Raw genomic sequence first — 10,707 nt, 5'->3', positions numbered from 1 at the left:
GTTTTAAGTGAACTAAAGCGGTGAACTATGATAATTATAATTGACACGGTCGATAACTCGATATGATATGCATGTGTTGTTATGGCGATTTGACAATGCATGTAACATATTAAAAGAAATGCAAAGCAATAATAAAATTCCTAGTATGGCCTTCCTAAAATAGAAAATCAAATAATTTATTACATATTTGGAAACCAACTCCTTTGGTCCCTTGAATCTTCAATTGGCACGCCTCCCTAGAACTCCATCTTCGTCGGATCACCTTTCCGTATGGCACTGTCTTGAAGATACTCCATAATTACAAATAATAATAAAAATACAAAGCTATTCCTTTTATACATTTGTAAAATGGAAAAACTAATAAAAATAAAAGTGATACGAGATCACATTAAATTACAACCGAATCAACATTCCCTTTCATAAAACTAAGGCCATACTAAGATAAAATTACATAATTCAAAATTTTATAAATAAAAGACATTCAACAATTGAAATATGCAGCATTATAATATGTACCTATCATGCCAAATGATGTGCCAAATCGCCCTATTTAACTTATGTCGTATATATAACCCGGTTTTATGGAAATTAAATGCGTGATAATAACCTTTTATAATCACTAATTAACACTTAAATCACATCTAAGCTCAAGTTCATTATCCTAACACTTTTTAGGACTCAAAAATTAGTCATTACTCAATTTTTGACAATAATTCAACTTGGTTTAATTTTATGCTCATTTTTGACCTTAAAATCATAATATTTATGAAATAAATCCAAATTAAATTATAAAAATTTTAAATTTTAAATTTTGAATTTTGAATTTTTGAACATTCTGTATAATTCCATGACACTCATAATGTCAAAAATCATAGTTAAAATTTTCGAATTAATCTTGAGAAAATATAGTTGCATTTTATCGGTTTTATCGCATAAAACATTTAAAGTATCCAAAAATTAATCCAATAAAATTTACAACCTTAGATCTGATTATTTGGATATTTATTAAATCTAAAATAATTTTCTCATGCCATGCAATACATTTTAGCTATTTATGCTAAAATAGTCACTATTTATGTCATTTTTACTCTAAAAATGCATAAATCATGCTAAATGAGATCATTTAATCTATAAATTTACATACACTCTTTAAAGTATGCATGTGACAACATATTAATATCTCTTGGCCTAATTCGAAATTTAACTATTTTAAACCATTTTACTTCTTTTAATCCATTTTTATGTCATAAAAATCATAAATCATGCAATATTAATTCAATTAATACGAGATTTTACACACAACTTGAAAAATATGCATGTGAGGTCATATAAAATTTTCAAGGTCATAGACTTAGTTTAACTATTTTTAGCATTTTAATTCCCATTTTAGTCATAAAAATGTAATAAAACGACCAAAAATCATTAAAATGAGCAATAAAAATCCATAAATCATAAAAATGACCTAAAAAATTTTTAGGACCCTAATATATAACATGCATGATGATTTCGTGGCTTATACTTATAAATCACAAATTTTTAGTTTTATATGTTAACTTTTTAACTTCGAAAAACAATAACCGATTATGCATGCAACATCCTTATGCTCTGATACCACTTGTTAGGTTTATATACCTATTATTAGACTCTTCTAATAGTGAACTAATTAAATTGTTAATTATTTGTTCTTTAGATCTAGTGCATGCATAACAAAATAAGAGATTTATAAGAAAACAATGCTCCTTACATTGTTAATTTCGGTTTTGTGGGCACAAATAAGGGCTCCTACCTTCACTTGTTCTTGAGCTATATTGAGTAATAGGATGATCCTCCAAAGACTTCAAGTATAGAAGTCACTCCTCCTTACTGCACCCAAGATTATCCCTTATCTATACTAAATAATATTTGCTAGATATATTATTAGTCGTTTACCTTAAAATTGATTACTAATACTCATATATTACATTAATAATATTAGTAGTGTGATTGAATAAATTTAATCATCATTTCTCTATTTTTAGAGAAGGATGAACAAGAATAATAAGAGAGAGGAAAGGTTTTTGCATGTATTATGAATGGAATATTGAGAATAGTAAAAATAAGAACAAAAGCTTGTATATGGTGTGTGGTCACCAGTTTTTGGAGGGGTGGAGGATCAACATATGGTCCTTCACTTTTCCTTTTTGTTCTTATCAAAACCTTAGGCATGTAAGGCTAGTGTAGTGTAGGCTTATTATTTAAATCTTATCACATAAAATAATATAAGCACAACCCACTACTAACTCCTCTTATTCGGTCCACTTACATAAAATGGACTACCATTTTATTTTGTCAATTTGTCATTTGTCACACAATATGTCACATGTAGTATGTTACATGTTATTAATTAATTTAATGCATATTTATCACATAAATACCATTTTATAAATTAATTAAATTACATAGAATAAATTGACTAGTGATACTTGATCACATAAATAAAATGCGTCATTTAATTATAATTCACAACATCTTGTAATTATAATTAACCATTCATTCTTATCTTTATTGTTTCTCAAACAATAAACAATTTTAAGTAATAAAGTATTTTTATTACTAAAATAAATCTTATTTAATCCCATTACAATAAGATATCAATTTTCTCTCTCACAAGTAAATCGTTCAATTTTAAGGAATTGATTACCTTGTATCGTCATACAATTAATCAACTTTACAGATAAGGGCATCATCGTTTAGGTGTGACCTTAAGGGATCAACTGACCACCACTGTCCCACGACAGTAACGTCAAACTCTAGCAAGCCAATCGTTACCGATTAATGTTGATCAGTTGACTATATAATTGAATCATCCCTTACGTATTCATAATATGAGATTTAATTATGATAATAAATCGTGTGATCGCACTATTGTTCAGGACACATTTTCCAACAACAAAATGGTATCAGAGCATCGGTTTTGGAGCCTAACCCAATGAACTAGGGTGAGTCAATTTAAAATGAACCCGGTTTGAGTTATGTAGAACTTGTAACAACTTTGGGAGGCGTCCCAAGGTTGTGCCATTGTCCTCTTAACTTAAGTCGGTCACTACGCGGGGGCAATGGGGGCGTGTGTGATGCGTATGGTTATTGCATATTTCATGCTTAGTGTTGTGGATTTGTCACATACTTGATAATATCCTATGTGAAAACATGTTGCTGATGATATAATTATGAAGAATGTGTTGGATGTGCTAATGTGAGAATATACTAATTGTCGTTATACGTTTGTTGTATGTCGTATAAATGCCTCTACGTTTCCCGTATATGCATTTAAGAACATGTAAATAGGGCTATATGTGGACTTCTAGGAGTTGGGATGGATAAATGGCCCTTAAAGTGCATACTTGGTCAAGTGAAAAAAGGGACTCGACCGACTAGAAGGCACTCGACCGAGTGCCCCTACCACTCGACCGTGTAGGCATGTTTACAGACCCTTAGGATCTCCTATTAGTTTGTGCACTCGACCGAGTGGTGGATCCACTCGACCGAGTGTGTGTCACTCGGCCGAGTAGGAGGACCACTCGACCGAGTAGACTTGGGGGGATATCTGGAAACTTTCTATAAGCCGAGTCACTCGACCGAGTGGGACATAACTCGACCGAGTGGGCTTACCACTCGACCGAGTGATAATCCACACTCGATTGAGTGGATATGTGTTGTTGTAAATGTCTTTTGCCTCTTAATTTGGAGCATGTATTGACGTTTGTTACTGTTATTGAAGAGACTTAATGCCGAGAACCCGTGCAAAGACCCTTCACTTCCATTCCGCGTATCTGAAGAAGAAATGGAGCGACTCATATCTCAAAATGAAGCCCTCACCGAGGCTCTTAGGACTGTCACTAGAGAGAGAAAGATGCAGCAATGGATGCCTCTGCCGTGAGCACCGCCATCTCGCGCCACCGCCCGGCCAAGTACCTTGGGGTTGGGGAGCCATGTCTCTTTAGCGACTGGGTGAGGGAAATGGAGAATGCATTCGAGGTGGTAAGGTGCCCTGAAGAGCTCAAGGTGGAGCAAGCCGCCTTATACCTAGGAGGTATCGCGGGAGGATGATGGTATAAGGAGAGGGAAGCTATGAGGGAATTTTATGAGGGAAGAGGTGAGGTCGCAATACCATGGACCGATTTCAAGGTGCAAACTCTGGGCAGAGTTCGATCGCTTTGTCATGACCGATGCTATGACCGTTCAAGACTACTATATCCGCTTCAACGAACTAGCTACTTACGTGGAAGACCTTCATCTTAGCCAATCCCACTTGGCTCTCAAGTTTGAAGGAGGACTAACCGTCAAGATCCTTGAGAAGCTTCAACCCGAAAATGTGTTAAGTGTGAAAGAGGTCTATGCGAGGGTTGGGAACACGGAGAGGCTACTCGGCATGGCCAAGGAGGATAAGGAAAGGTTGGGGGAGAAGAGGAAAGTCGAAAGTGAGAATGGAGGGTACCTACCCAAGAAGACTAATTTCAATCAAGCTAGATCCTACTCGGGAGGAGCGCCTACAAGTGGCTACAGGAAGTCGGGCGGCTACGGCGTAAGGGACGTGAGTGAAGGAGGAGGACCTCGATTCTATAATTGTGGTGGCTTTGGCCACAAGAAGGTGGAGTGCACTAGCACCCCAAGAGGGCCCAAACGCAGCTTCGGGCAAGGAAACTCCTACTACACTCCTTCTCAAAGTGGGACCAACAACCGGAGTTCGGGGGCGTGGAGCAACCTAAGGAATGCTAACTCCAACTTCAATGGCGGCAACAATCAGGGAAATTTCAACCGGGGAGCTCCATCTAGGGCGACTAGCTTCGCGGGAGGCAATGCTTCGAGAAGTAGGCCAACCCAATCAGCAAGCACAGTGCAAGGCGACACTAGTAGAAAAACCCCCTACGGTGGCGGTTTTAAATGACCTTTTACGGCGGTTTTTAGAGATTTAGGGTGCGTCGTTTATCGCGGCGTCGTATAAACTTTACGGCGGTTGTAGGCTGTTGTTAAACCGCCACTATAGCTATCTTATTATGGCGGTTGTTATACAAAATCGCCATTATAAACTTATCTAATACGACGGTTTTTATACAAGAACCGCCATTGTAATTCATCAAAACCGCCACCTTAGGTATTTCAAAATAAATTTACCCTCAAACCCGACACTACATGTTATCTATAACGTCGGTTGTAGCTACAGAACCGCCGCGATAGGTTAGTATAACGTCGGTTGTAGTTAAGAAACCGCCGTTACAGATATTTATAACGTCGGTTGATTGTTGAAGAACCGCCATTAAAGGCGAATTTTATTTTGATTTTTTTTTTGTTTGGTAACCTTTTAGCATCGGTTTTAAAGAAACCGTCGTGATAAGTATATTTATATTTTTTTTTAATAAAAAAAATCTACAGAAATTTTGACAGCACCTCCCCATAAATATTATGATTCCAAATACTATATGAACCAAAGAAGACCTGTGAATAGAAATTTAACCACATTTGTAATATTCCAAACACCACAAGTCCAACAAACTAATGACATCCATGTGCCATTACATCCAACAAAATAACATCATCACTTGCTATCACCAAAAAATACATTCAACCGTATGAATAACACAAGCCTTAGTTGATAACTAATCTACAAATTCGGTAAATAATTCGTAGCCCACTCTTCTTTGATCTCATAAATTTCGGCATTTGACATAGTTGAATTCGCCATAAGCTATAGTTGACAAATAGGTCAATTAGTAAGAATATAAAGCTATAACTAGATAAATAAACCATACCAAGAATTTAAATAATATATACCTTCTCAAATTGTTCTTCATTGCTCCTTGTAAATAAAAAAGTTATGTTGTACATCCACTTCATGACATAATAACCACACTCGTAATTATTTGGCTGTTGAGGACACTAAAATTTAAAGGAAAAAAATCATATTAATTATATAACATGTAAAATGTAATATAATTTAAAGTTATTAGTTGTTACAATATAAAAGGAGTTTATATTTTACTTACCACGATGTGATCTTTAATGATGAGCTTATTATTCTTTCTAGCGAAATTACGCCTTCCGCCTTGAGCGCAATGTAAAAACCAAGCGTTTTCTAGTCTTCCTTTTATGTCCAATTTTTTTTTTTTGTTTTTTGGTCCGAATCCAAAATATAAATAGTATTTAGCCCCAAACAAGTAACGATCAACATCCAATGGTTGCTAGAGATATAAGTTCATAGTTAGAGTTACTATTACTAAATCATATATTATTATAAAACATAAAAATAAATTAAAACAAATAAAATTATTACCTCTCATAAAATGCACCCAAGATATAATTCTTTTCCTCTTGAATCTTCCAGACATGTGCAATATAATCTTCACATTGTCGCCCATTTTACATATATTCAGAAAGTTTCACCGGACACATGTATCCGACTACTTTCGCTGCTTCGCTTTGAATAGCACATTGATGCAGAAAACTACATACAACGATTATATTAGTAAACGAAGAATGAATGAATGAAAAACAATATATAACGAATAAGTAGAAAAAAACTCAGACTAAATAATACAATGTTTTAAATAATACAATGTCTTACTAATAATACGTACCTTCCCCAAATTTGAAGCATCACAACATTTAGCCTTTGATTTCTTAACATTTGCCTAATCTCGACAATAGTTAAAAAGGTCCTTGCGCTACCTTCTTTGTAATTATAAACCGACTCATCTATCACCATCTCGATTGTAGCATTTTTGGACAAGGAACACAACTTCTCTTCTAAAGAACGACCCAAAAAACCTAATTTCTCAACCTCTTCTACACTTAGAGGTCTAACGTCATCTTGTTCTTCATCACATGACGCCTTATTATTACCTTCTACCGATGCCTTTTCAAGAGACTTAGCATTCATAATAAAAACAAGTTAAATTCAGCTCATCCACAATATACTGATTAATTACTATTAATATACGAAATGATGATACTTACTTGCTTTCGAACTTTATTAGCGGACTCCTCCGTGTTTTTGAAATTGTCTTTTCTATTGAGATTTCGAGTCTTAGAATTGACCTTAATAACAAAAAAAAAAAAAAAAAAAAAAAAAAAAAAAAGAGGGGAAACAAATGAGAGGCATAATCACCATATCAAGCTAGAAGGAAGTTTAATAAATGCAATATACCAAATATGGACCACAAACAAGAATGACCAGTTTATAGTTATAGTTTATAGCCTGATGCCTGCATTACTACGCAACCACAACGGAACAAAAATGGTGTAATACTACCTAAATAATGGTCAACAGAAAGCGCAAACATTAACACTAATTCTAAAGATTTTTGTGCAATTACCTCGTTTTCTTCTAATAAAATCAAGGATTTGGGCCATTGGGCAAAGCTACCCGCTGCATCATCGACCATTGTGAATCCGGTCCACGGCAATGGAAGTGGTACATCACCGCATATGACATTGTCGAGGCAAACATGGGCATTCTCCATGGTTAATGGTTTGTTGTGTACCATTTTACCTTGTACCCATGGAAAAACCATTCCATGAGCAACAATGGTCAATTCCCCGTTCACGTGTAGAGCTAGCCGACAACGAACGGTTTCCTACACGCATTAACATGATCCACAACATAATTACAACAATATAATAACGAACTCTATCCGAACTCGGATTAATTCGAACTAGTGTCAAATTAAAATGAAAAAGGTTTGCCAACATAATTACAGCATAATTACAGTAATAACTCGTTTGCCAGCTCTACGAAACACCTAAATTGGAGAAGCAATATGAAAAATGAGTAGTGGTTGTCAGTGGAAAATGTCCTCCCACAAGTCCAAAATTACAGCATAATCCAACATAACCCAACAACATAATACAACTTAAGTAGAGCATATGAACCATGAGCATAATTGTAGCCGTATATATGATCCAACAACATAAGCCACCTTAGACAGAGAAGCATCCAAGGATCATTTTTGAAGAGTATAATAATGACAGCAAAAAAAAATGGTAAGTAAATATGGTTGTATGGTATAAAAGGATCCTCAATATGTCCAATGACATTGAAATCAACCAAAATAAATCCCATATCGTCAACGTTTATGCCTTTCTTACAATCAACCCATTCACATCGAAATAAGGGTACATGAAAATCCACATAATCAAGCTCCCAGATATCAAAAATTACCCCGTAATACGATTGTGTTATATCCACTGGTTGCTTACCCCCTCCAACATATCCTACAGATGATGCAACAATTGTAACTCCGCTGTTTTGCATTGTACTTTTCGGATCTTGACGACTTGTGTAAAAGCATAACCCATTGATATCGTATCCTTCATAAGATAAGATGTTAGTCTTTGGTCCGTTTGCTAACCATCTCAAATTGTCACTTATCTTAAGTGTTTTGTTTGATAAATCCGTCATTACCTTTTCTTTAAACCACTGTGCAAAACATCGATTGTGTTCACTTATTAACCAAGCTTCACGTTTATTTGGATTTTTTTTTTCAATATGGCAAAGTGATCACTTAAATATGGATGAACCTCCGTCATGTGTTGCAAAACATACAGATGAGCCTTGTCAAATAAAGCACCATCAACGGTAATGACCTTTTTTTCCCAAAGTACCCTTCCCTTGAAGTCTTCCTTCATGTCGAGATGTAGGAAGTCCAAGAGGTTGCACATTATTCAAATAATCTTGGCAAAATCCAAGTGTCTCAGAAGCTACCGTTGCTTCAATAATACTGCCTTCAGGACGATATCGATTCTTCATTCGTCTCTTATAGGTACCCATCTCTCGCTCCATCGGCCACATGCTTCTCTGAAATACCGGTCCACAAAGTTTTATCTCTCGCACCAGGTGAACAATTAAGTGAACCATAATGTCAAAGAAACTAATTGGAAAGTACATTTCAAGCTCACAAAGTGTCACAACAACATCGGCTTGTAAATCATCCAAAGAATCTGGATCAATGTCTTTCGCGTTTATTGCATTAAAGAATTTACAAAGCTTTGTGATGACTTGTCTGACATGCTTAGGCAAAATAGATCGAATAGCTATAGGCAATAGCTGGGTTAACAAAACATGGCAATCATGAGATTTCAATCCCACTAACTTCAAATCCTTCATTGAAACAAGGCTACTTATGTTGGAGGAATATCCATGTGGCACCTTCACTCCCTTTAAAGATTCACAAAGCACTTTCTTCTCATTTTTGGACAAAGTCGTGCAAATTGGGGGTAAGTAGGTACGCTTCCCCTTCTGAATTGGATTTACCTCGAAACGACCCCTAGCAACCATGTCATGTCTCGCTTTGACACCATCTTTAGTTTTATTAGGCATATTCAACAAAGTGCCAATAATACTATCAAACACGTTCTTTTCTACATGCATGACGTCAATACAATGCCTAACCGACAAATGCTCCCAATAAGGTAGGTCCCAAAATATGGACTTCTTTGTGTGATATACACCGTTTGGTGGAGGTTTGTATGGTTTTCCAAACTCTGTAATAATGTTTTTAACCCGTGCGTGATACTCTTTTCCACTTAGAACTAAAGGGGCTGACCGGTGTTCAGTTTTACCATAGAATGCCTTCTTCCTCTTACGATATGCATGGCCCGGGTCAAGCCCTCGACGATGACACATGTACACATGTTTCCCAGAGTGCTCCAACCATTCAGACTCGGTGTCATCACCACATACAGGACAACCCTTATCGGTCTTCAGCCTATAACCCGAGAGGTTACCATACGCAGGGAAGTCATTGATAGTGCAGTACAACATAGGACGCATTTGAAGTTTTGAACCGCTAGCTGCATCAAACACCTCTACTCCAACATTCCACAACATTTTTAAATCCTCTATCAGTGGCTCTAGATACACGTCAATGTCATTACCCGGTTGTTTAGGACCTGATATTAACATGGTCAATAAAATGTATTTGCTCTTTGTAGTAAGCCAAGGAGGGAGATTGTAAATTATCAAAATTATTGGCCAAGTACTATGTTGGGTACTTAGAGTTCCGAAAGGATTAATTCCGTCCGTGCAAAGCCCTAATCTTAAATTTCTAGGTTCACTAGCAAATTCTGGGAAATCTCTATCGATTGTCCTCCACTGAGGAGCATCAGCGACATGTCGTAACTTGCCATCTTTTTTCCTCCCTTTGTCATGCCATAACATATACTCTGCATCCTTCGGATTTGCAAACAAACGCTTAAACCATGGTATTATTGATAAATACCATAAGGTCTTGGCCGGACCCCCTTTTTTACGACCTTCGTTAAGCTTATACCTTGACTTCTTACATCGTGGGCACTCATCTAAGTCGCAGTAGTCTTTACGGTACAAAATGCAGTCATTCGGGCACGCATGGATCTTTTGGTAATTCGTAGCGAGGGGACATAGCACTTTCTTACATCGATAAGTGTTAGTGGGAAGCTCATTACCTTCCGGCAACATATCGGACAAGAGTCTCAATTAAGCACTAAAACTCTTATCGCTCCACCCGTTCCCAGCTTTTAAGGTGTACAACTTCAACACCGCTGATAGACGGGTAAATTTAGAGCAACCCGGAAATAACGGCTTCTTTGAATCAGCAACAAACATTTGAAAAATTTCCGGACAATCAACAAAATCTTTTTCAAGATCATCCATCATCTGATCGACATTATCAGCCTCTATATTACACTCCTTAT

At 36.2% G+C, this 10,707-nt stretch overlaps 1 protein-coding gene across 1 annotated transcript; it reads right to left on the bottom strand.

Moving 5' to 3' along the window:
- Positions 1-8,605: 8,605 nt before the first annotated feature.
- Positions 8,606-10,471, bottom strand: LOC141639273 (uncharacterized). The gene has a single exon (XM_074448429.1). The coding sequence runs from the start codon at positions 10,469-10,471 to the stop codon at positions 8,606-8,608; it is 1,866 nt and encodes a 621-aa protein (XP_074304530.1).
- Positions 10,472-10,707: the final 236 nt, after the last annotated feature.

Source organism: Silene latifolia, chromosome 2 (genome assembly GCF_048544455.1).
Source record: "Silene latifolia isolate original U9 population chromosome 2, ASM4854445v1, whole genome shotgun sequence".
Taxonomy (NCBI): domain Eukaryota; kingdom Viridiplantae; phylum Streptophyta; class Magnoliopsida; order Caryophyllales; family Caryophyllaceae; genus Silene; species Silene latifolia.
Note: the sequence above shows the minus strand (reverse complement) of the source record. Positions and strands in the feature narration are given on the sequence as shown.

Excerpts from the sequence above, each read along its gene's own strand:
- LOC141639273 (XM_074448429.1), bottom strand. The coding sequence starts at position 10,471 with ATGTTGCCGGAAGGTAATGAGCTTCCCACTAACACTTATCGATGTAAG.